Source organism: Ovis canadensis, chromosome 2, assembly GCF_042477335.2.
Source record: "Ovis canadensis isolate MfBH-ARS-UI-01 breed Bighorn chromosome 2, ARS-UI_OviCan_v2, whole genome shotgun sequence".
NCBI classification, from domain to species: Eukaryota; Metazoa; Chordata; class Mammalia; order Artiodactyla; family Bovidae; genus Ovis; species Ovis canadensis.
In genome coordinates, this window is record NC_091246.1 from 137,944,451 (window position 1) to 137,972,198 (window position 27,748).

Genomic DNA, 27,748 nt, shown 5'->3' on the forward strand with positions numbered 1-27,748 from the left:
TATAACTAACTTATAAGGGCTATAATCTTGAAATGTATCAAGACCGGGTTTAACAGGTTCAATCCCTAGTTATTTCAGAGTCCACACAGCTCCAACCTTCCCTCCAGTGTGGGAACCACAGGCAGGGACAAATCAGCATCTGTTCACTGGTCATTCACTACTGGAGAGACTACTTACAGGAACAGCCTGTGTCATTCTGGGAGGATAGCATGAAGCTGTCAACAAAGATCAAATGAAATCAACAAGAACAAAGCAACAATTTCTGTAACAATGAGTGGTTTGGGTATTGTTTTATTATTTTTTCCCCAGCACATCTTAAAAATCACACATGGGCATTTACTTATAGAACAGTACAGTCTAGGAAAAGCAGTAAAAGGAGAATCCAAACATACACTGAAAGCACAGTAAACAGACTGTGTCGAGCCCTTTGAAAACAGTATGGCTCAGTATGAACTGACAAAGCTACACTGGAGTCCCTTAGCAATTTTCCTTCCCACTACATATCCACTTTGCAGACTATTAGTGTAAAGAGAAGAACTGTTTGTACGCATTAGTTACAGCAGTATAATGGCTTACATACAAGTGCTTACCCACGTGTAGTTCCCAAAAGGTGACTACAGTACTGGCAGGAAAGATGCACTGCCTTGGAGGAAGACTCGGGATAAGACATTATTCAAGTCAAGTTGTATCAGAGCCAAAGTATTTCACAGGCTTAGCAAGAAAAGGACAAAAATTAGGAAACACAACCTACACATATTTCTCATAAGATTTATCATTGTTCAGAAACAGAAATATTTATTACTCTGAAGGCACCATCACACAAAAAAGGACTGACACACAACGGAAGGAATGGGAACCCCAACCCCCCTCCCCCACTCCAGGCTCTGCTCCTCAGGGAGCTGTGCGAGCAAACAGCTAAAATGTGTAGTGGGCGTCTCCACGACACAGTGAGTATGCCACGTCCACCGAGCCACATCTTAGGGCGACTAAGTTGGGACAGTAGGAATGAAAATGCAAGAAAGTACATGTCAATCCCACTGACTGACTAGGTGTACTTAAGAGTACAGGTCTACCACACAATTAGTTAAATATGCAAGAATAGGTGATTGAAACCAACACTGTGGAAGGGGTCTTCCATGTTTCTACATACAACTACTTAATTCCTGATGTGTTTTCGAAGAGGAATAGCTTTGAACTGCTACACAAGCTCTGTCTTTAAAGACTAATCCTCTCCCACTCATTTTAAATAATGGCTATTTCATGGGAGGGGAAAAAAAAATCCCAACAAGGCACTGTACGCTTTGGGGGAATATTCTTTAAATAGCTCAAAAAATAATTATTTATAGAAACTGTATACCAGCACACGTATGCTTCATGTCTTTTTTGGATATGTGAACAGGACTGCTTTAGTGGTTAAACAACAGGTTTCATCATAGGGTGCTCACAAAAAACACTATCAACAATAAGATGCCTTAAAAACATGTACATATGCTACTCAGAAACCCACACTAAAACATTTGTTTCTTCTCTCTCTCTCTCTCTCATTTGGAAGTTCAGAGTATTTGAAAAATGTTTTTAATGATGCTTAATGTATTATCTTGTTCCTTGTGGGGAAAAAATGTATAAAGTAAACTCCTTAGGGAAGCAAAAAGAAATCTTTTCATGCTCACAGAATTAAAGTTACTTAATTCTATGATGGTTCTTTGGCTTCAGTGGTCCTTACTCACGTTTCTTAAGGAATTGTTGTGGTTAGAAGAGCACAAAAGTGCTCATTCTTTGAGGATCTTCCAAAGTTCAAATGGGAATGCTTCAGGTTCACAGGAAACTAAACACCTCCTAGGAATATAACATTGATTTAAAATAATTAGAAAGTAATAAAACCTAGCTAACAATATACTCAGCTATAAATCCAAAAGGATTTAGTTATATTTAGGTTGTACTTGATTATGCTTCATTAATAAAATTATAAAAATTTTCTTTCCAAATTAGTGGAAATATGAAGATGAAGAACTAAAATTGAAAGACAAACCCAGTTGCAAACAGAAGAACAAACACCTTCATACTCCCCTTGAAGAAAAAAATCTCTTAGACCCAGGTCCATTTTATTAATAATATAAGTTTCTATAATCTGGTGACATTACAGGTAGCTTTTATAGTTATATTTCATACTAAAGACAAACAGTTGGCTTAGGGAGAAGAAAGCTGAGTAACTTACATACTTTATGTCACACACTGTATTTCAATAGTTTAAAACAATCTTTTATACTTCCTGGATTTCAGCATCAATGCATATGAAATTAGTAGGGATTAAACACATATATTGACAGGTGGCTCATTTGGGAATGTGAAGACTTTAAGCTTCCAGAACTCGTTAAGCCAAAGGTGGTTCTGGATTCTTCAGAGCTAACCTGGCACTTCTTATTTTTGGCTTTTCACACACCATGAGCTAAACCCTAATTAAAACTAAAGTTGCTAAAGATTAAGTGGTAACAAAAAGTTATTAAAGCTGTCTTTAACTCCTGTCTTAGTGCTTCTGAAAATGTAGATATGCTTTCCACAGAATTCCACCTTGGTTGCTTCAAGCACCCACATATGTAGTTTATGCATCGATGCATAATAAATATTTGTGTCCTATGTTTACATAGAATAAATGCTCAACCAAACTCAGCCCATTGGAGCAGCTGAGGTTACAGGCTTCAGCCTGGGACCACAGGGCTTTGCTGATCAACTATAGTTAGGAAGTAGAAAATATAAAAGAATATGACAGCAGAAAATCACTGGAGCCAACATGCAAAAGTCATTTTAAAAAATGCAAGCTAGGACTTACTTAGCAGTTACTAAAGGGATATTCTGAAAGAGGTTTTCTTGTAACCATCTGTATCTGGTTTAATACACACACTGACAGAAGCTCATCCTTCACTGTATTTTTGTTTTCCGAAATACATCAACATAGCTATGTATACCAGAAGGCTTCCGCTTCATAATTAGCTTTTAGGTAAGATTACTATTTAAGAAGAAACTCCCAATTCCTCAACACAGGAAAGAAGTTAATCCTCTTTCTTTGTGGTAAAATGCTGGGCAAAATAAACATGTGGCTTTTGCAATTCTAACTAAAACTAAAAAAGCTCATGTTACTTAGTATAATAATCTCACTTATACATGGTAAAGTGCACCAAACATTAAGGCAACCATTTCTCTAAGGGTCAATAAAGCTTGTTCATACTGAGTCCTTAGTATTCAATGCCATTTCTTACTAGCAGCAATTCCTATTCCCACTAAAACGCCAACTCAAATGTGACATCATCAAATAAAATATTAGAAATAAGACTAGTTTTAGAAAGACAAATCAATGTTATACAATCCTGAAAACCAAACAGGCTACATAAATAAACTTATTCAAGCCTCACATAAGCAACATCCCCTGGCTTTAACTTTTATGAAGCCATTTTCAGATATTTCAGAAACAGGAGGCAAGGTTTTAAGTGCTTCTGTGTGTATGCAAGAACTCAGCTCTCTGCAGACACTAAGTATACGCTCAGGCGCCTCTCAGCAGCAGGAGTGTGGAAGCAGGGAAAGGCTTTCTGATTTACTAAATCAGAATGAAACAGTACTGACAAGTGTTCATATGTTCCAAACTCATCCCTGTAGAAATGATTCAAGCTACAAAATGCAGTCATCACTACAAAATCAAGGTTGGGGAGTCAGGCATGCATGGGAGAAGAAAAACAAAAGCATAAATCACTAATTTCCATACGGTTCATGTAGAATAGTGAACCAACAATTTCAGGTGTTACATTTCCTAATTCTGAGGTTGCTGAAACCTGACCTCCCTGGGAAAGAATGTTATAACAACCACGTGCAAAGGAATGGATCTGCTTATGAATCTATGTTTTATTGTAAAAATATTACTCAGAAACATGTATACACGTCAGTGAGATATTAGTACTGCATTAAATTTTACATTTTGATCACCAATTAGAGAAATTAGTTTCATGAATAGATGCATTTTCTAAAGCTGAGATTCTTATAACCCTAGAAGCAAGTGTTAATTTCTTCATCAGGTATCCAACTATTTCAAACATCAAGGGCTTGAAGTAAAGATCTGCTGGGAATTTTATAATTAAAAATAAATCACCAATGAAGAGAGGCAGCATTTAATAAATAAATATTTTGTTTTTGTTAAACTAATAGTTCAATTTTATTTGCTTACAGATTTTAAGTTTATTAGTTTGAGGCCAATTTTGTTAAAAATTATTTATCATCTTGAAGTCTTAAAAATATCACTTTGTCAATTTTAGATTTTCACTTTTCTGGTTAAGGCTACTTCAGATATAAAAGGTATCAAACTGCCCAAAAATACTTTGGAGCTGTTGCTACATAAACAGACAGCGTGTCCTTTTAAAGGACTGTCTGCATTTTGACTTACATTAGCTGATCAAATATTAATTTTAAAAAAATTATCAAAAGTTAGGTATCGCATTAATAAAAGAATCCATCCCAAAATGTGAATCATGAACCTTAACAGTGATTCAAAGTAACTATTTATTTTAATATGTAGGTTTGAATGTAAAAATGTTTGCTATATGTGGTTAATGTTCTATTATTTAAGAAATATGATATTTCAAACATTTTATTATGGCACATGTATTAATAACTACTGTTTTAAAAATTTAGGTTAAACCAGTAATTCAAAAAAGGCATTAAACCATTATTAAAAACTAAATTGAAACTTTACTTTTATATGGAAATTTTTCATGTTGTTTGGGCTAATGTTTTTACAAAAAGTTTTTTCTCATTGAAACTATTGAGGTTTTCGTATTTCAGTAGCTGAATGATGACTGCGTTTCTTTAGCCAAACAATTCTTTGAACTGGAGACACTCAGTGTACGGAGTCTTCCTCTTCTGCTCCTGTTGCAGCTTCTTCTGCATCTCAGCAACAAGAATGCGAAATGAGAAACATCAGTACTCTAAACTGAATAGAGGCATTCCTTTCATGGTAAACCTTTTCTTCACATACAATGAATGAGACATCGGCCTTCCTTATAAAACATATAAAGAATGGATTAGGATATAACCATGCGTTATCTCAGTGATACAAATTCAACTCATACCTCAGCAGAAACAGAAATATGGAGAACAAAAGATGTCCCCTGACAGAATAGATCATCCTAATGATTTAAGGTTTCATAACTGGATACTAATTTCAAATAAAAATGTAGGCCAAGCATGTTACAGAACTAGAGGCATCCTAAGTAAGAGGGTGCCTATACTCTTCCATGGGTATTCTCCCTTAATGGCCTACTCACACTAGTAACGCTCTCTTAAAAAAACATACATGTATATAACTGCTCAGTGGAATCCTTCCCTACATAGCTGCTTCCCAGAAAAATTCTTTTAAAAAGGGGGCTAGAGAAACAATAGATGACACCAAAATCTGCCTTTGTTCCCCAAGAAGAAACATCAATACATAACAGCTGGCAGCATCCTCCTCTGAAATAACAACTGGGAGCCAGCCTTGTGCTGCCTGACTGAAATTTGAAATGACAACCAGTTGGCTGTAAACTAATGCACCTACAATGAGAGAGATTTAGGAATACCATCTGTCAATCCATAGATGCAGAAACAAAACAAACCACAGAATGAAACAAACTTATTTTAAACCAACAAACAAATGCAGCTGAAATAAAGTCCATGATATATTTGATTACTGGTATAACCATAGTTAAAGACTTAAAATAAAAGTGACATTTTTCTTAGCAATAGTAATGGATTTATAAAAGGTTTCTGTTTCCAAAGATGTTATTGGGGTCCACATATTCCTTGACAGACTTCAGCATCCCAAAGCCGACATCAGAGATACTTTCCTTTAGCCACTGCTTCCGTAACTTGCCCACTGAAAAAACAAAATCAAAAATGCTTCAATATACACTATGAGGCTGGAAACCAATCAATCTTGCGACCATGAATGAACAAACACTGTGTGATAAATGCTTTTATTCAAAAATGAGAAATGTTTTGCTTTATTTGATTTATTGAGCCCACCAGACTATCAAGCTCATTAAGCCCAATGTATTCCCAGGGGAAGCCTGTGCTCCACAGTATCTCCTTTCTCTGCAGACTATAAAATGGAGATGGAGGAAGCTTGGACTGAGATTATGGCCCATTTTACAAATAACAAAATGAGAAAAACATGCGTTTCAAAAGAACCCACCTCTGGTCTTTACCAAAACATGCCAAAGTCTCAGAGAAAATAAAATTAACTAAAGAAAACACATCCAGATGATTTTGGGGGGGGGTATACTAGAGCAAAAATGACAAGATATATATATCCATAAAATATTCTGAGAAGGACAAAATCGTTTAAAAAATTGAAAAAATCTGAACTTTGGGCTTAAGAAAAAAAATCTGGTTATGAAGCTTTCCATTTGCATTTTCTTTCCATGTGACTTTATAATAAATTTGCATGTTCAAATAATGGTTATTTTTCTTCCTGTTGTTTTTCCAGAATTAGAGTTTTTTTAGTCACTGAATAAATCAAATACACTGAATAAATCAAAAATCATCTTAAATATAATTATCAGATTTTACATACTATATGTTTCCCTTCTTGTTTTCTAAGTCCTGCTAATTTATTCTGAGACTAACGAATATAACAGCAGCATAAATTATACTTTAGAAGGCATTCAATGAAAAACATAATCTTTTCTAAGTAGAACTTTTGTAAGAAAGGATATGTACTTAATCTATAAAAGAATTCTGAAACATCAACTTGCTGTGGCATTAAAAGGCAAAGCAAGATGTTGACTTATCCGTGGAAAAATGGATAAACCTTATTTATGGCTAGAATTATTTGTGGTCAGTACTTGTCAAATGTATTATTGCAATAATTGAATTCAAATGGTCATTTTCCACAAATGTTCATTAATGATCTAAGTCATCAACAATGATTTAATTGGCAAACTAAAATGGGAAAGCTTCTTTCATTAAAACATTCAGCCTGTCATTCTAAAATGCACTCCCATTTATCAGGCTGCAGTGATACAACATAGTATCTGCCTTTTGGAAATCTTAAATACCATTTTAAGCTCAAATCAAACCATCTTTTCTGTCTAGTTTCCCAGGAAACAATCAATTGTCATTAAAATAATAAATACCATGACATTCTCAGAAAGCAAAATATTCTGCTTGGCTTCTGGAAATAAAAAAGTACTGCTGGTATTAAGATGAGGGAAAATGCTCTACAGCAGGAGAAAAAAATCTTAAATTCAAAAGAAAAATTCTGTTTAAAAGAGTTTTAAAATCAGAAGCTGAACATACAAATTTCTACTCATGCAATCTCTGCCACCTGAAAGATGTCCTACCAGGTCCCCCTACTGTCTCCCTGAGAACTCATCACAATGCCTCAGCCTGAGTTTGCTCATCTGCAAAGGGATTAGAATCTACAAGATCTTTTCACCTCAAATATCCGATGATTTTAACACTTAAAGTTACAAATCAGTTATTTCTAGATTTGCTCCAGGGTATTAAAAAGAAAATAAACCTACTCTGTGAGTGGTAAAAGTGTCATTATTTTAAGCCACCGACACTGAAGCAACTCAGGAGAGTGGGGTGAAAAGCAGTCAATGCCAGTCTCCACTGTTATCTGTAATATAGTTTCACTGAATGTGTCCTGTGGTTATGGATGTAATTGTCCTGAAAAGACTGCAAACAACTGCTCCAACAAGATGGAGCACATTAGAACCTCAGCAGGATGCCCAACAGCTAGCTTGTCTGCCTGGCTTTACACCTCTAGTAATAATGCAATTCCACAAGGAACTGAACCATCGTCTGAGAAGCCACCCAACAGCCATTGCATATTTAATGAAGTCACTCACCAAGCGCTGGAAAACAGAAGGTGCTTGGAGTGCATCATTAGTTCTGTCAGAAGGATAATTTACACATCTATCTTGTCAAATTTTCTATGGTTTATACTTTTACAATAATCAATCTAACATACATTTGATTAGTGAACTAGAAAGTAAAAAAAAAAAAAAAAGAAAGAAAGAAAGAAAGAAAGAAAGGCAGTACAGGCAGCATGGCTGTGGCCCCTCATAAACATATCTGATAAAAGAATTTAACCCCCTGATGATCTGATGGCAGAGGTCTGTGAACTTCTTCTGTTAGTGGTAAGAAAATTTATACTGAAGTCAGAAATCACAATTTATGCAATTTAAGGGATGAGAAATCTTTTTGGTTTTGCTTAACAATTTAAGTCAACTACACTACAGGATAAATGTACAAATGGAAAATAGAGCTTAAGCAGAAATTATTAATGAGCATTTATGGTAAAGAGATTATTGGAAATAGTCTTCATAAAATTCTAGAGAACCTTCTTCTCTGGCTGCCTCAGATGAATTAATAAATTAAAACACAACAATGAAACATCAAAGGCCCTAATCCCAAAGGGGAGATCACACTTGAAAGTAGAAGACTTTTATTTTTTTAGAGCTAAACAACAGCAATAATAATGCCATTTTATTTTCATTGCTAGGAATTTTAGAAATTAGCTAGTTAGACTGATCTGGACATATGTAACACATTGTGTGTGCATAACTATACAGTAGCTACTTAAACATTTACAGACTCATTTTCAGAAAAGGTAGAAACAACACTCTGTCCTTTATGCAACATGCCATACCTAAAGGGGAGAATGGATGAATGAAAACAGCAAATAACAGACAGTCAAGACTATTTCAACATTTCCTGTATGAATAGCTATCCATGAAAAGGCCTGTGTATATTCATACTACATGAAGTTTATTCCTCTTTCTAGACCAAGATTATCTGATGTGTGGGGGTATTCATGACTACTGACTCAGATACATCCCTTTGACTTCTGATTCTCTAGAAGTATAAACCTAGCTTGAGAGCCAACAGCAGAGCTAGAAAAAGCCACGCCCACCATTTCTCAACATAAGAAAAAGACCCTGCATGCCACAATTCACATTTTTTCAACGTTCAGAATGCTCAAGTCAGGTATTGAAGAGTCTTAAATATATTTTTAAAGACACAAAAATCATAAGCCAGCCAAATAATAAACATTACAGAAAAATAACGGGAGGAAATTTGCTTAAGAGTGGAGTTCATTGTTTTAGAATTTCTCATACAGACAGAATAAAATAAATATTTTGTGTTTTTTCCACAATATACAGTACATATTAAAAATTATACTTTTGGAACAGAGAAAATAGAAGCTTTGGGGGATGATCTTTGAAATCATAGGCTCAACAGTCCCCTCTGGATGCTAATAGCTCCAAGAAGGAATACACTTTATGTGGAAATCAACAGAAAAGAATGAACTGACCTGTATACAAGGGAGACAGGTAATGGGAGTCCTGTGTGGAATATGTGGACACTGTGGCCAGTCTAGCCACCAAAAATTATTTGGAAGGGACTAAAGAATTAGCAGAAACTACCAAATAATCTCATCTTAAAAGGGACACATCTAGTGTCTGCTAGCCAGAATTCTTTTCAGCCAAATTAAAAACTTTTGAATTATGGAGTTGATTATAAGGTTGAAAAGATCTATTATACACTTATGTTTTAAATTATGAAACGGGCTGGACTTTTAGAAGATTACTGAAGCCAAAGCCTAGAATCAGAATTTAGCCAAAGTTAAAAGTACCTAACCATTATTTTAACAACTGTATTTTGAAAGCTCTGGTTTAAGCATCTTTTTAACACTATTCTATAGGTCATTTAAAGAAGAACCTCTAGATTTAGCTGCTTGTATGAGTGATCTAAGCACTGACTTTGTATAAGATTTCATTAATTCAACTAATCTACTAGTGGATTATGTAAGAAACTAGTGCTAAAGGGACACCGATCCCTTGTCAGATGAGGTTCTGGCCCCAAGAAACTTCCGGCTCTTTGGAGAATCTGGTGATTTGATGATGAGGATATTTCTTTGGGAGGCAGTGATGTGGGGTAGAAAAGAGGACTTAGCTGTCCATTTGCTTGTACTATAAGGCATTCCTGTGTGTGTGTGTGTGTGTGTTGGATTTTGGTACATGTTGAAAGTAAGTAACAGATCTCCAACTGAGGGATACTAACATCCAGCTTTTAAAGACACATGAGATAAGACTATGACTATCCACAATTCTAATTTAATGCTATGCTCAGTCATGTCTGACTCTTTGTAACCCCATGGACTGTAGCCTACCAAGTTCCTCTGGACTGTAGCCCACCAGGATCCTCTGTCCATGGGATTTTTCAGGCAAGAAAAATGATGAAATGGGCTCTTCAGTTAGAAATGGGTTACCATTTCCTCCTCCAGGGAGATTCCCAACCCAAAGACAGAACCTGCATCTCCTGCAATGGCAGGTGGATTCTCTACCACTGAGCTACCTGGGAAGCCCTGATTTAATGTTTCAGTTCAGTTCAGTTCAGTTGCTCAGTTGTGTCCGACTCTTTGCGACCCATGAATCGCAGCACGCCAGGCCTCCCTGTCCATCACCAACTTCCGGAGTTCACTCAGACTCGCGTCCATCGAGTCAGTGATGCCATCCAGCCATCTCATCCTTGGTCGTCCCCTTCTCCTCCTGCCCCCAATCCCTCCCAGCATCAGAGTCTTTTCCAATGAGTCAACTCTTCGCATCAGGTGGCCAGAGTACTGGAGTTTTAGCTTTAGCATCATTCCTTCCAAAGAAACCCCAGGGCTGATCTCCTTCAGAATGGACTGGTTGGAACTCCTTGCAGTCCAAGGGACTCTCAAGAGTCTTCTCCAACACCACAGTTCAAAAGCATCGATTCTTTGGCGCTCAGCTTTCTTCACAGTCCAGCTCTCACATCCATACATGACCACAGGAAAAACCATAGCCTTGACTAGACGGACCTTTGTTGGCAAACTAATGTCTCTGATTTAATGTTTAGTGGATACTTAAAGTCATGTTTGGTTTCTTTATTAAAGTCATCTGATTTATTTTCTACTACTAATGACACTTCTAATATTAAGATGAAAAATTCATAGATACCATGGACTTTTAACAAAGCAATTAAAAAATCTGGTATAAGATTCTTTTCTTGTTAAATATTTTTAAATGTCATTTTTCTCTATGCTAAGGTTTTATCTGTGCAGTTTCTAGAGCAGCTCTAAGATCTTACAGATCCTTGAATAGGTCTTTAGAGATTATGAAACAAGAAAATCTGAATGACTAAGATGATAGCAGAATACAAGAGCTGGATTCAATCTGTCTTCAGAACACAATCAAGTGTTAATTCTGCTGTGTCCCCAGAAGATGGATTGACAAGCTCAAAATTTAAACCAAGTGGCAATTAATGCCTATACAACCGAGCTGAAAGCAAGTAAGCAGACCAAATAACATGATAAGGGCAGAAAAGGACAGAAAACATCACATATTCCTTGAAGGGTCATGTTTTATTCATTTTTGTAGTCCTGTTCCGTAATACAGGGCTTCTCTGGTGGCTGAGACAGTGAAGAATCTGCTTGCAATGTGGAAGGCCCAGCTTCGATCCCTGAGTCAGAAAGATCCCCTGGAGAAGGGACTCCAGTACTTTTACCTGGAGAATTCCATGGATAGAGGAGCCTGGTGGGCTACAGTCCATGGGGTGGCAGAGTCAGACACAACTGAAGGTCTAACACTTTCACTTTCCATAATACAACGTATCCACACAGTAAGAATTTAAAAAAAAAAAAGTTAAACTATATTGAACCACAGTTACCTATAAGCCATTTTAGATAAAGAGTAGGGATGCAAATATCCAATCTGGATTTCTTTACTTTCCTTTGATTTTATCTGCCTTGCATTCTCTACATTCTGACATTATTTCTTAGATATACTCAGGAGTTCCTCTATGTTAGCTAAGACAGGAGAAGGAATGTCACAGAACCTCACTCTCTTCCTTCAAATCTCTAGGAGCCTTTGGACTATATCAACAGTTCTCAACAGAAACAATTTTGCAACCCAAGGGACATTTAGCAATGTCTATAGACATTTTTCAGAGAAGGCAATGGCACCCCACTCCAGCACTTTTGCCTGGAAAATCCCATGGACGGAGGAGCCTGGTGGGCTGCAGTCCATGGGGTCACTAAGAGTCGGACACGACTGAGCAACTTCTCTTTCACTTTTCACTTTCATGCATTGGAGAGGGAAATGGCAACCCACTCCAATGTTCTTGCCTAGAGAATCCCAGGGATGGGGAGCCTAGTGGGCTGCCATCTTTGGGGTCGCACAGAGTCGGACACAACTGAAGCGACTTAGCAGCAGCAGCAAAGTCACTTTTAACAGATCTTACATTTGAAAATACCTATTAGGATTCATTGCTAATCACCTGAAAAAATAGCTACGAAAAGCTAATGAGTCTATAACAATATAATAATATAGTAGAGGTATTCTGAGACTAGCTAACATCTAGTACTTAAAAGAGTACTATGCTCTGTGCTGTATTTAGTCGCTCAGTCGTGTCCGACTCTTAGCGATCCCACGGACTATAGCCCGCCAGGTTCCTCTGTCCATGGGAATTCTCCAGGCAAGAATACTGGACTGGGTTGCCACGGCCTCCTCCAGGGGATCTTCCCAACCCAGGGATTGAACCCAGGTCTCCTGCATTGCAGGCAGATTCTTTACCTTCTGAACCACCAGGGAAGCCCACTGAAGAGAATCTTGGTCATAAAAGTGCAAGGGACAGAGTGTTCTCTTTAGAGGTCCAAAGAGAATTGGTTATTATCCAAGCTACCTATTCCTTCCTAGTGGCTGAAAAAATACATCTGAAGCTGGAAGCTACTACAGGTATATATACAGCACAAGGTAAGAGGTGGCAAACACGATGTTGTCCCTGCCCTCTATCTGCGACTGAGCCTCTGTAGCTTGCATGGGGAGGAAGATGTAAGGATCAATACATTCTTACAATAGACTTTGTCAGCTCTCAAATCTGTCTGTACTGTGACATAGTTGAAATAGTTAAGTAGTTAAATGTTCAACTACATCATGAATTAAATTGGCTTTTAATCTAAGTCTGGTCTTAGAATCTCACTATTTACAACACTGCTTCAGTGGAAAAATATTATATTCAACTTTCAAGTTTTGTGAGAAAAAGCAAATCACAAGAAAGAAAGAGCAAAACAAACTTATGCTATCTTATGGTAATCTGATAAAGATTTGATACTGGAAAGGCTATATTCATCCAATAGCTATCAAAAGACCAAAATCACAATCAGCATATTGACACTGATATAGTCGAGATCCAGAACATTTCCATCCCCACAAGGAGCCCTGTGTTGCCTATTTATAGTCACCCCTGTCCTACAGCAACTCATGGAAACCACTGATGTGTTCTGTATTTCTCTAATTTCACTATTTCAAAAATGTTTTAGAAATACTATCACACAGTATCCAATTTGGGGGGACTGGCTTTTTTCAGTTAGGGTAAGTTCCTGGAGAGTCATCCAAGTTGCTGCATGTGTTTATGGTTCATTTTCTCTTACTGCTGAGTAGTATTCCATGGTACACACGTACCATAGTTTGATTAGCCATTTAATCGTGAAGGACATCTGAGCTGATTCGAGTTTGGGACTACCATGAGTAAATCTGCTGTAAATGTACATGTACAGGTTTATGCATGAACCTAAGTTTTCAATTCTGTGGTATAAGCATCCAAGAGCATAACTGTTGGGTTGAATGGTCGTTACAAGTTTGATTTGTATAAGAAACTGCAAACTGTTTTTATGTAATGATGTTACTACCCTACATTCCAAACAGTAATGCATGATTTATCTAGTTTCTTTACATCCTTGCCAGCATTTGACACTGCCACTATTTTCTAATTTTAGCTTTCTGATCCGTGTATAGTGGTTTCTCTTGTGGTTTTAATTTGCATTTCCATAATAGTTATTGTTTCCCTGGTGGCTCAGTGGTAAAGAATTCGTCTGCCAATGCAGGAGATGGGTTTGGTCCTTGGGTCAGAAGATTCCCTGAAGAAGGAAATGGCAACCCATTGTAGTATTCTTGCCTGGAAAATTCCACAGACAGGAGAAGCCTGTCAGGCTCTATTCCATGGGGTTGCAAAGAGTTGGACATGATTTAGCAACTAAACAACAACAATGGTTACTGATATTGAACATCTATTCATGTAATTATCTGTCATCTGTGCATCCTCTTCAGGGAAATGATTCTTCATGTCTTCTGCCCATTTTCTAATTGAACTGTTTGCATTTTACTATTGAGTTTTGAGAGTTCTTTATATTTTATAGACATAGATCTTTTGTTGGCTATATGGTTTGCACATATGAAAAGCCTAACTTTTCATCCACTTAACAGAGTCCTTCACAGAGCAATCATTTTTAATTTTGACAATATCCAATTTATCAAATTTTCCTTTAATGGACTGTACTTTTCGTGAACAGTCTAAGAACTCTCTGCCGAACTTTAGATCTTGAATATTTTCTCTTGCTTTTTGTTTCTTCTAGAAGTTTTGTTATTTTATGTTTTACATTTAAGTCTATTATCTATGTTGAGTCAATTTTAGTATAAAGTGTGAGGTTCAGGTCAAGGCTTTTTTTTTTAACCTATGAATTTCCATCCAATTGTTCCAGCACTATTTGTTGAAAAAGCTATATAGTTCCTTCACTGGTTGCTTTATATCTTTGTCAAAACTGGTTGGACACATTCATGTGGGTCTATTTCTCAGTTCTCTATTTTGTTCTATGGATCAATACTCCTCCAATACCACAGTCTTGATGACTATATTATTATAAGTCTTGAAATCTGATAAATTGATTCCCATGACCTTGCTGTTCTTTTTTCAGCTACTTATTTCCTTTATCTTAACATATAAATTTTAGAATAATCTCTTCCATATTTACTAAAAATATTTCCAAACTTTTGATAGGAATTGTATTAAATAGGTAGATCACTCTAGGGAGAACTGACATGCTTATACCATGTCCAGTGTTGTACCAGTCCATGAACATATCTCTCCATTTGTTTAGGCCTTTAATTTTTTCATCAGCATTCTGTAATTTTCAGAACATAGACCAGTATATATATTATTAGATTTATGCATAAGCATGTACATATTTTATTAGATTTAAATGCCTTCTTTGGAGCAAATATAAATGATACTACATTCTAAATCGCAGTTTCTATATGCCTGTTGTTAATATACAAAAATGGAACTGATCTTGGTGTGGGCTCTTATATTCTGCAATCTTGCTGATCTTGTTTCTGTATATATTTTTTTGCATTTTCTACAAAGACAATCATGTCATCTATAAATAGTGATAATCACCTTGTTAATCTGCATGTCTTTTATTTCACAGTATAGGTTTTTAACAAAGCTGATCTTTTGCTCATTACTTTGAGTAGTCTCCTTACTTTTAAAGTTTCTGACACTACTGGATTATGTCAAGACCACAAAAACTGCTATGAGCAGCTACCCCATAATTACTGTCTGAATAATAGGAAGTAAGTTTGGTTAGGTAAAGACATCAATATTTAAACTAAGACTAGTTATATTTAATCAAGATTTTTTTTTGTTTCCTGATAAGGACTTAGGTATAATTTTAGCAAATGAACAACTTAAAAACTTAAGTCATAAATTGAAATTAAATATATGGCTGACATAACCGCTGTTGTTTAAACTGACCAGCTCGTCAGTTAGAAAAACAAGCGCTATGAAGATTAAGTTAAGCAGGCTTTGTATTTCCTATAGCCTCCAGTTCCAGACTACATCTGTTTTCTTTGATACACAAAACCAGAGTTAAAATAGCTCCATTTATCACAGCATGATTGTAGGCAGACAAACCAGCCTGTCTGTTTCCAGATAGTGAAAGCGACTGTTATTAATCACAATTACAGGCCAAACTCTCTAAGAGAAATTGCATCAATATTCTCCCAACCCCCGGCCCTTCTACTCTTGAACTCAAAAATGCTACTAAGAATGTCAAGACACTGCCTGAAGGTCAGTAACTAAAGATGCTACTATGAGGCTGCCTTGAGTTTTAAGTTCAAGATACATATTAAGGAAAACCTTTTCCACATATGTAAAAGGCGATCTTTTAAGAACTCTATTATTGATTAACTTTAGAAGGATAATTAAACCCACTCTAAAATTTATATGGAAAGATTTCTGCTTGAAATGAAACTAGGAAACTACACTGAATAGCATGGGATATTTGAAATGTACAAATTAGATGATTAACTTTAAGCACAGAAGCATTTATGAAAATAGACATTTTTATAGCAAATTTTGCAGTCAACAGTGTGAAGAAAATTTATTGCTTTCATACAGATGGTAACAGAACCTCCTATAGAGTAAGACTAATCACAGGTTATAGATGAAAATGTTAAAATAACTGTTCAATCTTATTCCTTGATAAGGGTCTTTTTCAAACTGTGATCCTTTTTTCAATGGTTACAGTAGAGGTTTAAGTATACAAACCAGAGTTTGACTTGGTGCTGTCTACTTCTTTTATGTTTTTAAAAGGCTTATTGTTTTTTAAGCACCTACTATATATGCAAGACACTTTGATGTTTACATACATTATCACACTTAAGTCTTATAATAATCTGACGTAGGTACTATCCGATTTTGCAGATGAGAAAACTGCAGTTCAGAAAATTTATTTCTCTGAGGTGATACAGCTAGCTAAGTACAGAGCCAAAAGTCAAATACAGATTTGATTCTGAAGTCTATGTTCTTTCTCCTCTGTCTGTAAGCCTTTCAAACTTATGTTTGCTTTAAGACGAAGTTTAAATGGAATCTTACATACATAATGCATCTAAGAAAGGAAACTAAAATGGCTGGTTGGGCAGTTATACAGCAATGCATATTATTTTACCCTACTTTTCCACTAAATAACTGACTCTGCTAATATACATTCTCAGAAATAATGTTACAGAATAAACTGAGCCTTTCCGTGATTAAGCATGACCCTATATTCAAATAAGGCCTGCTTATTAAGCATTTGAAGCTAAATTAGCAAGGAGATTAATGCCATTCATGTTAATGAAAAATTCAGATGTTTGAGAATCTGCAAAACTGCCCAAAATTCTCTGAGTGCTTGACACTTAACTGGTCACATAACATATTCATTGATTACCTACTTCTATGTAGAATAGTCAGGCACTTTTCTAGGGGCTGGGGAACACAGTGACAGACAAGATACAGTCAGTAACCCCATTGAACTTACTCAAATGGGAAATGCATAAACTATACAAGAGAATAGGGAAGATGCCTCTAAGAAAGTGACATTTTTATCAGAGATCTAAATGATGGGGAAAGTGAACCATGCAAATATCTGGGGGAGGGGGCACAAGAGAAAGACCATCAGAAAGAGATGGAACAAATCGCAAAAGACTTTTAAGAGGAAGCGGGTTGACAGGTCTGAGAAACAGCAAGAAAGCCACTACTGCTATAGGGGAAAAGGAAGAGATGAAGAGACAGAGATAAACACACAATGTATACCCTTGAAGAACCCAATACAGACACTGGGTTTTATTTTGAATATGAGAAGACGACACTGAGTTTTAAAAAGATTAGCCGGACAGCAAGAGAAATATCAGCAGAGCAACAGGCATAGAGGTAGACAGACCAGTAAAGAGCCTACTGCAGCTGTCCCAGAAGGAAAAAAATAGTGATTTAATGAGGGTGGTTTTGGTGACGCCTTTCTGGTATTGGGAGTCATCAGCATAAGGACAGTGTTTTCAGTCCTGGGACTAAAGTAATCACTGAGGGAATGAGGGGCACACGGAGGAAGAAACTGGCTCTGGGCTGAACTCTGGAGCAAGCCTGTGTTTAAATAGTATAGAAAAAGGCAAGCTAGCAAAGGAAAAGCATCTTTTCACCTGGACACGCGAAAGATATTCTGTGTTCAGGCTTACTTAGTTTCTTTTTCTAAGCCACAGAGGAATCAAAGTGGTTTAGCATTTGTTCCACACATTCATATTTCTGACTGTATGGAAAAAAAAAAGAGAAATGAGACAGAAATAAAAGATTCCTTATTTAAATTAAGCAGAACCTCTCGATAAATTAATATGCAATCAAACCTTGCTACATTCAAGTTCAAGATAATAATTTCTATAATTAAACTATTTCATTGACCTTGGAGTCTTCAACAAATAAAGGCTTATAAACCTAGAACCTGAAAATACATATAAATTATACGGGAGCTTTATTGTAACATGATCTGACCTGCATTTGTTTTATTACCTGCTACTGACAACGCTAGAAACCTATAGTCAGGAATTACAAAAACAACCAGAAAGTCAAACTGACTTATGTGCAAGAACTTAGAAAACAATGAAATATTTATGATAAGGAAATTAAAATATTAATTCATCTCTGTTTTAACATCTAAAGCAGGACAAGCAACTCAACTTAGGGTCAAAATTAAACAGAGCTATTATTTTATTTTAAAAGAGAAACAGTGATGTTTCGTATTTCTTCTCACATACTTTTAAAATCATGTGCCTCTTTTCAAAGGCGTTCGATTTAAATTTTTTTAGCTTTTGATCTATTTTCACTATTTTGGGTTCTTAAGTCAGAGGACAAGGACACTGACATAGGAGGCCCTGAGTTCAAATTCAAATTCTAACAACTATTGCTCATACTTTGGTGTAAGCTACTGTACATTCAGAGCCTTAATATTTCTTCATCTGAAAGACAAGAACAGTATCTGTTCTACAGCATTCTGATCAGGATTAAAGGAGACTGTCAAGCAGAGAGCCTAGCAAATGCCTTATAAACGTTAATTCCTTTCCCTATTTTGTCTCCCTCCTCTTTGACGTTTTAACATCTACAGCATTCACATGTTTGTTAAAGTCATCTTCTAAGTGCTTTTCAAAGAAGAGGGGGACTCTTATCTTGGTTAAAATATGATGATATCATAATCCTACTAGTTTTGATCAGTGGCCTTTTGAAATGCTATCATATTTTACTTTATGGAACTGTAAGATCCTTCAAGAGAAGGACTACCATTCTTTGAAATCCTACTGTCTCGTGGACAAGTAATATTTATAATGTGGAAAGCATATTATACAACAATGTTAAAAAGCATTAGGCATATCTGGTATCAAAAATATGCCAGGAGCTATTTATATTTTTTGCTCTGGAATCAAGAATTGAATGATCATGATCTTTTGGTTAGTTAACATTTACATCTTTCCAACTATTTTTAAATTAATTTCTATTTGTGTTCATTGACTAAATAATAGATTATCAATAATAAATTAACAATAAATATAATAAATTAATAATAAAACAATTATTAACCATAGCTTTAGACAAATAATAAAGTCTGTCTCAAATAAATTTGTACTAGAATTATTGAACTCTTTACTATTTTAAATTTGTGTGTATTTTCTTTTTCTGTAATGACACCTTTGCACATACATTATTTGAAGTATGTTTACATAGGTTCTGTTAAAGCCTACTAAGAAACTCTCAGCGTCTAGGGGGTATCTGGGTAAGCACTGACAGCCATTCCACCATATTAGGCTTTCAGCATTTCAGACAGAGACACCACTGGCTGGACCTGAATATCCTCACAGATCCTAAAGGCATAAAGTGTCACTGGCGAGAGAGAAAAACCATTGGTTTGGTTTTCCTCTACAATGTTGCAGCTCATTTGGTCACTTCTAACTTCTGTAGAATTTATCACACTGTAAAACTTGAGTAAACAGAGACCATCCTCTCACAATGAAGGAAATTAGTTCATCTAACCTGATTATCTAACAATTAAGCCTCTATTTCTTTCTATTCAGTATAAGATTTGGCTATTTTTACCCTCTTGTAGAATTACACCTCTCTCATATTTACTATCACAAACAAGGATCCTACAGTTTCTTATCCCAAAGGAAAAAGCACACTTGTTGACTGCTGACATCTACCAAAAGGCAAAATTGGCTCTGGAAAGGAAAAAAAAGTTTTTCTTTACATAAGTAATTATAGTTAAATTATTTTACTTCCTCTCTCTATCCAATCAATTTAGAATTAAGAACATATTACTTCATGATACTATGTAAAATTACTATGTAATCTCCTTACATAGTAGTAATATAGAGGCATCCTAAAATAAAATATTTAAAAAATTTAGGTACTGTATATACTTTCTGAACATTTTGAAAAAAGGCACAAAAAAAAATCTAAGCACCTTTATGAAATACCTCATGTTTACATTTCCAAAATTAGGTTTAGACCTTTAGATTAGTCAAAAGCTTTTAATTCCATTTAAGAGGTTTCTAATATCCAGTTTCTTCCCTTCTTCATTTTCATCATTCTAATATTCATTAGAATCTCCATCAAAAGGTAATAAATAGGAAGAGAAGGGAAAGAACAATTCATTCACTTTAATGCTTATCAGTCAGCTAAGTTAGAAATTTATTTGTGAAGAGTAAGAAAAAGTAGGGGGAATATAATAGAGTAAATCGATACAGTGATGCTGGGAACTATTTTTCTACTTCATTCATCCACAGTAGCAATCTTCTGCAGGCCTGGCTGAATACAGATTTTCCACAGCTCACTGTTTTCTACCAAAATTCTTTCAATCTTCTTACACACATGTATGGAGAGCTGGCTGGGGCCAATACTATTCTGGTGCTGGGAGGAATGAAACAGAAGTCCCTACTGAGGATCCTACTTTCCAGTAGAAGGAGATAGCTAACTATAATGTTAGATAATGCTAAATGCATGATGGACATTTCAAACAGGAAAAGAGGGATATGGAGAACCCAGAGTAGGAGTTGAATTTTTCAAATCAGTGGTCATTTACCTTCATGCACTTCCCTAAAAAACTACACATACCTATTTTTCTAGGCACCAACTTATATATTAGAAACACTGCTAGTAACATAGACATATCATAATTTTTATTGGTGATATGATCAACTCTCCAGTAACTTCATATTATAATGATCAAAGAGGAATACTATAACAGCATTAAAATATTGAAAAAAGATTTTTTTCATATCCTGTCTTGATTAATCTGAATTTTGAGTGGCAGAACAGCTCTTCAATATATGGTACAACTGACTTTCAGCTACATTCCAACAGTGGCTGAGAAACAGTTATGTAGGTTTCTTTCCCCTTTAAGAACTTTGGCTATAATGGTCAGATACATTCCAGGCTGGCTGGGCTATCTTGGGCAACATGAAGTTCCTAAGAACTCAGAAGAATGACCAGGTTCTGTTACACAGACAGGCTTGTCAAATCAAGCTTCAGCTGGTTACTACCATAACACAGGTGACCTCAGTGATAGACACAAAAACTTCCAAGATGAGATCTCTAGTGCTATCAAATTCCTCATAGTCCCAGCATTTTATCAAACCAAATATTTTAAGCAGTAGGAATATTAGAAATTCTACCCCCAAAAAAGAATACCTCCATGGTGATGTGACAGGCTCCCTCCATTAGCGAGGATTTCTTCTCTAGCAGCTGCCTGTATTTGGAAACAAAACAACAAATAGATCATTTTGAAGTGAAAGAGTAAGACTCAACTCTCAAAGGAAGCACAAACGTTCTGGGTTAAATAATAAACGGGAAGTCTAATTTTCTTTTCTATTCAGTTCAGTTCAGTCGCTCAGTTGTGTCTGACTGTTTGTGACCCCATGAATTGCAGCACGCCAGGCCTCCCTGTCCATCACCAACTTCCTGAGTTCACCCAAACTCATGTGGATCAAGTCGGTGATGCCATCCAGCCATCTCATCCTCTGTCGTCCCCTCTTCCTCCTGCCCCCAATCCCTCCCAGCATCAGGGTCTTTTCCAATGAGTCAGCTCTTCACAAGAGGTGGCCAAAGTATTGGAGTTTCAGCTTTAGCATCAGTCCTTCCAATGAACACCCAGGACTGATCTCCTTTAGAATGGACTGGTTGGATCTCCTTGCAGTCCAAGAGGCTCCCAAGAGTCTTTTCTATTAGGCTAACTGTATTTTAAAAAGCAACTAAAATATGCAGCCTAGCTTTATAAGTTTTTTTCTAGTGAACAGTCACAAATTCTACAATTGTTACTTTAAGATTCTAGAAAAGAAAAAGGGGCAAAATGATGAATTCAGCAGCACTAAATGATTAAAAACAATTTTAAGAAGTTTTGTAAGGAGTCGGGTCCTACTCTGAAGTAAACATCTCATGATACCAACAAACATTTATTGACTGCTTATGGTATGTCCAGAAAAGTAAAAAGCAATTTACCTGCAATAATTCATTTATTTTCACTAAAGCCATATGGAATAATTACTTTTATTCCTATTTCACAGATAAAGAAAACAAAGCTTAGGTGGTTAAATTACTCACCTAATATCATACAGTGTACACAGACTCAAGATTACTTACAAAACTATCAGGGATTAATGATAAACTCTGATGGAGAACATCTGTTAGGTCAGTGTGTGCTCTGGCTCAGCTGCCTCCGGCTCTTTGAGACCCATGGACTGTAGCCACCAGGCTCCTCTGTCCATAGGCTTCTCTACGCAAGAACACTGGAGTGGGCTGCCATGTCCTCCTCCAGGGGATCTTCCCGACCCAGGGATGGAACTCATACCTCCGTGTCTCCTGCACTGGTAGGTGGATTTTTTACCACTAGCACCACCTGGGAAGTCCTTGCTTTGGGACAAATAACTTGTCAGGCTTCTGGATATCTAAATGTGTGTGTGGGGAGGTGGGGGGGGGGGGCAGCAGCGCACGGGCCCTTGTTTTATCCTCCTAACATGTTAGGCTCTAACTGGTCTCCTTATAAAGCAGGAAGGTTAGAAAGATAAAGACTTAAAGCAAAATACAGAATGGCTGAAGTACAGGGTGAAAAAAGGGTTACAGTAACTGGAATTACACTCAATTACTCATGAATGTGTAGCAGATATGAGGTTAAAATCCCTACAGTGAGTGCCTTGTACCTCTCAGAATCACCTGGATGTGTATAAGCCCTCAGAGTCAGGCCACAGTAGAGGCGGCCCTCCCTTCAGGACGGACATCTCATTGCGAAGCAACATATAAGAACCCTCATCACTTAGGATTTAGGGGTTTTCAAATGAATCATACCTACGCTCGCCCTACTCTAAGAGACTGTATCTTCTAACAAGTTATTTTAAGTAAAGCAATAATTACTTGAAACCAGGAGCACTTAGAGAATGACTGTTTGGCTTGGGAAAGAAGGAATACTTTCACTTCTATAGTATTAACACTATGGGGAAGTGGACTCTGAGTAGCCAGAGGGCAACACGAAGACACAAAAAGGCTAAAGGGATAGGAGAGGATTCGAACTTTTGAGGATGCTGGATATGCTCATTATTTTGATTGGGGTGATTTCATAGGTGCATACATATGTCAAAACCCGTGGAATTGTACACTTCACAGGCTGTTTACTATATTTCAATTATACCTCAGAAAAGCTGTTTTTTGTTTCGGTTTTTAAAAATGAGGCCTCAGAGGGAGCCAACCAAACCCTGCCTGTGGTTTGGGTCTAAAAGTGTGCCACTGAAAATCATCTTGTGGTACTGTCTTTGGCAGGCAGGATACAGTTAACGTGGCGACACCTGAGGTTTAACAAGCCCAGTCTCCTCCCACTTCCTCCATACTCTAGTCTGCTTCTTCCACTCTAGGCTTTCTTGTCATGAGAAACCTTGATTTTCAAACAGAAGGCTTGAAAACAATTAGAAGCTTGAGGCTTCTACATTTTAGAAATGTAATAGAAACTGCTAGCAAATGAACCTCAAAGCCCAACATATAACTTTAATTTTTAAATTAAAATCAATTAAAATATAAACTGAAATTATAGCAACATCGACCAAGAGTTTTAGGGCTGCTGACCTCTAAAACTGCTCAGTTTTAGAGCAGTCACCATCTAGAGCTGGGTGGGCTGCCAGAGTGATATCAATGATCCCTATAGTCTTCATTGGACTTCCCTGGTAGCTCAGACAGTACAATGCAGGAAATCTGGGTTCAGTCCCTGGATTGGGAAGATCTCCTGGAGAAGGAAATGGCAACCCGCTCCAGTATTCTTGCCTGGAAAATCCCAGACAGAGAAGCCTGGTAAGCTGCAGTCCACGGAGTCCCAAAGAGTCGGACACAACTGAGTGACTTCACTTTCACAGTCTTTATCATTTAATTTAATCAGGTATTATATAAGTAATAATGAAAGAATCACAGACCACAGAATGTTAATTTTAGAATACTGATTACAGTATGTGTAGGGAATATACACTTTAGACTTCTAATTCAGCATTCAATCCAGTGCAAAAATTATGTTTTTCATTTCTATGTGCTATCACCAAGGTAAACCACAAGTTATTAAAGAGAGTCAAACTAAAATCCATAAGTTGACAGTAAAGTTTATTTAAATTAATAAAAGAATATAAGAGCTATATTCATGTACACAAAATTACCTCGGTTTGTTCAAACACAGTCAGTGGGTCACTGATTCCCCTGTAGTTAAAGGCAAAGTAGAAATAGATACATGCGCCTGCATCGTAAGTCTGCGTCACCCTAAAAAACAAACAGACAGAAATCCCCAAAGGCTTTGAGTGAGATCAGATTCAGTATCTACAAACTTAAAGGCAGTATCGTCTGAATGATTTGCTTAATCCACAACCTCATTCTCAACCTACCCTCCTACTCCATGGAAGGAAAACAGACTTGCTAGATAAAGGATACCGATGAACTATTTGTACTATTTTCATAACTTTTTTGGTAAGTCTGTACTATCATCCCAAAAAGTTTTAAAATTTTAAGATGATGTAAATATTTCTCCAATTGGCCTGAAATAAACAAAAATTCCACTTCCTCAGAAAGGATTTTTTTTTTTTTTTACAAAGTATATTGCAGTTAAAGACAGCTCCAAAACAGACATCATGGAACTTGGTGATCCCTTAAAAGCCTTCTGAACTTCCTCAAAGTTAAGAGAAATAAATATGCGAACTTAAAACTAGAAAACAAGAAAAATGTTCAAATACCAAAAATGACTGGGTAAAATACAGCATCTTCACCAAGTTCACATTAATAAATTAGCATTGACTTTGAAAACAAACTGAATGACACAAAGCCTTAAGACAGTGCCTGTGAAGGGTTTATCCTCTAGGTCCCATATGTGAGGATGCTGTATGTGTGTTTGCAAAAGATATCAAGAATTTAGATTAATAAATCATATACATGATATATATTTGGGCTTTGCAAATGCAATTAGGTGAAGCATTTAAAAGGGAGCTAAGGTAATCACAGTCAGATCTCTGAAAGCAATTTACAGAGGTTCCCACAAAGAACTTAATTCAACAGAAGGAGCAAATATAGAGGAAATACTCTTTTTTACTACACAATACAAATAGAATCTAATCTAAAATTTTAATGGCCTTTTAGGCCAAATGTTAGGTGCCTGAGAACAGAAGAAATGTACTGTTTAACAATGCTACTGTCAATTTGCCATCTGTGTTTTTCTTCTAGTGTTAATTCACACCCATAAAAAAGATCTTTGAATGTTTACATTTTGAGTACCAGATTTACAAAGTTTAAGACAAACTGGAGAACTATGCTAACTACAAGGGCACCACCACTACAGATGACCATGTTTAAAGACTATAGAAGGAAATGAGTTTGCAGCAGTTAGAAAATATGTATCACTCACATGAGAATCATCAACATCAATACACAGAAAATATAATTGATATTAGAACACTGCCACCTTCCCACAAACCCAACATCTATATTACATAATTCAGTTTTCACTAGAGAGGTAGGCTTCTAAAATTATAGTAAAGCTTGATTGATCTGTATCTCAAACAAAGTAGAAATGACAACATTTTTTGAAAAACCTTAATTTGGGACCATTTCAGAAAATGACTTAGAACTAAAACCTATTAACAGCTCACTTCTATCACTTAAGACACTTAAATACTAATGTCTTCCAAAATCATCTGAAGAGAGATAGTGTTGTTGCCAAAGTTGTTACATTATTCTTTAATTTCTAAAAAAAAAAGTGTGCTATGTACTTTTCAAAGTACTATACTTATGTTAGACTCACTGGCTAGTAATTTCTTCCCACAAAATTTGTTCAGAAAATTTAGGGTTAGAATTCCAATACACAAAATAATTTTTAAAAGACATAAATGAAGTAAAATCAGTAAATGCATGCTACAGCTGAATTCTTTTCCTCAGAATCTTTGATTTCAATGAAATCTATAACTATTTTAAATTAATTTCAGAATAGCTTTTAAAAAAATGATTTAAAAAGTTCATCTCACACATTTAAGCATTTACACTCAACACAGAATAATCTCCTTAGCCACTGTTAATCAGCCCAAATCAAACTCAAGTAAAATTAAACTCTACTTAAATGTTAATCAAGTATGTGCTATTAAAACTATATCTAAAACTGCTATTTAGCAAAATACTCAATTAACTTAGACTTTGCACATTCTAAACTTTGGTTTTGTAAGATAATCATAGAGGCTAAAGCATTAGGCTTTCATCAGAAAATCCTTAAAAAAAAACAGCCACATAATAAATGCTGCTGCTGCTGCTAAGTCGCTTCAGTCATGTCTGACTCTGTGTGACCCCACAGACGGCAGCCCACCAGGCTCCCACCATCCCTGGGATTCTCCAGGCAAGAACACTGGAGTGGGTTGCCATTTCCTTCTCCAATGCATGAAAGTGAAAAGTGAAAGTGAAGTTGCTCAGTCGTGTCCGACTCTTAGCAACCCCATGGACTGCAGCCCACCAGGCTCCTCTGTCCATGGGATTTTCCAGGCAAGAGTACTGGAGTGGGAAGCCACTGCCTTCTCCACATAATAAATGACATATGATCAATTCAGAATATATATAACAATTATATCCACCTGCAGTACAATACATAATGAAGATCCTTAGGCCTTATGAGTACCATTTAAAGAACCTAGATTTAAGTGTTGTTACAGAAGGTGTCCTAAAGACAGAATATGTTACTTCCTAGTCACTTTCAGTAAGTAGTAGTTTATCACAATGGTAGTCTCATAATGGAAGGGGAGATCTCAAGAGATGCTGAACAGGGAAGAAGGGCAGAAGAAGGAAGAAAGGATATCTGTTAAGCTGAGGCTTGACATAACAAAAGAATAAAAAATCCTCAATTTGACAAGAATACACCCTATTATTTTAAATGCTTTAAGCTTTACTATTAATAAATGAGTTTTGGATTAGTGGGTCCGATTTGTTCTTGGTTTTATAAATATGTGGCTTGACAGACTAGACAGTCAGGCCTCTTATTCTGTGAGTTCACAGAGAAAATTAGTATTAAAAGACTGGACACAAAGTGCCCCTTATCAAGAAAACATCCTTTGGGTCTGCTGCTATTTAACTAAGAGGACAAGATTATTAGTTAACTGTGATCCAATATGGATCATAACTGTCCCATGTGGAAGACATTAGCCATATGTGGTACTGTAAATTTAAATTATTTGAATTAATGAAGTTTAAAATTCAGGTCCACAGTCATATCAGCCACACTGCAACAGCACAACAGCCACACGAGGCTTGTGGCTACCATACTGGATAGGACAGATACAGAACATTTCCCTTATCACAGAAAGATCCATTAGAAAGCAACGAGTTAATCTTCATTTGGATCTTCTGGCTCCTCTCATTCCTATATTCCATACCCAGTGATTTAATCAACAACTGACAAAGCGGTTAAAATGCTTTTTCTCTACTAAAGAAAGAGCTATATTGAATATGTTTGTAATTTACAGTTTCTTGACTACCTATGAAATTTATAGTTTCAGTGAATGAAGAGGTCCAGGAG

General features: G+C 36.3%; 1 protein-coding gene across 1 annotated transcript in view; it reads right to left on the reverse strand.

Annotated features, from left to right (window-relative positions):
- Positions 1-275: 275 nt before the first annotated feature.
- AGPS (alkylglycerone phosphate synthase) overlaps positions 276-27,748 on the reverse strand; it is a 134,992-nt gene continuing 107,519 nt past the window's right edge. The window contains exons 18-20 of the mRNA XM_069577108.1: positions 24,369-24,468; positions 21,376-21,433; positions 276-5,893 (exon numbers count right to left, since the gene is read on the reverse strand). Coding sequence (XP_069433209.1) covers positions 5,772-5,893; positions 21,376-21,433; positions 24,369-24,468 — 280 coding nt within the window. The 3' untranslated portion in view covers positions 276-5,771. The remainder of the gene's footprint in view (positions 5,894-21,375; positions 21,434-24,368; positions 24,469-27,748) is intronic.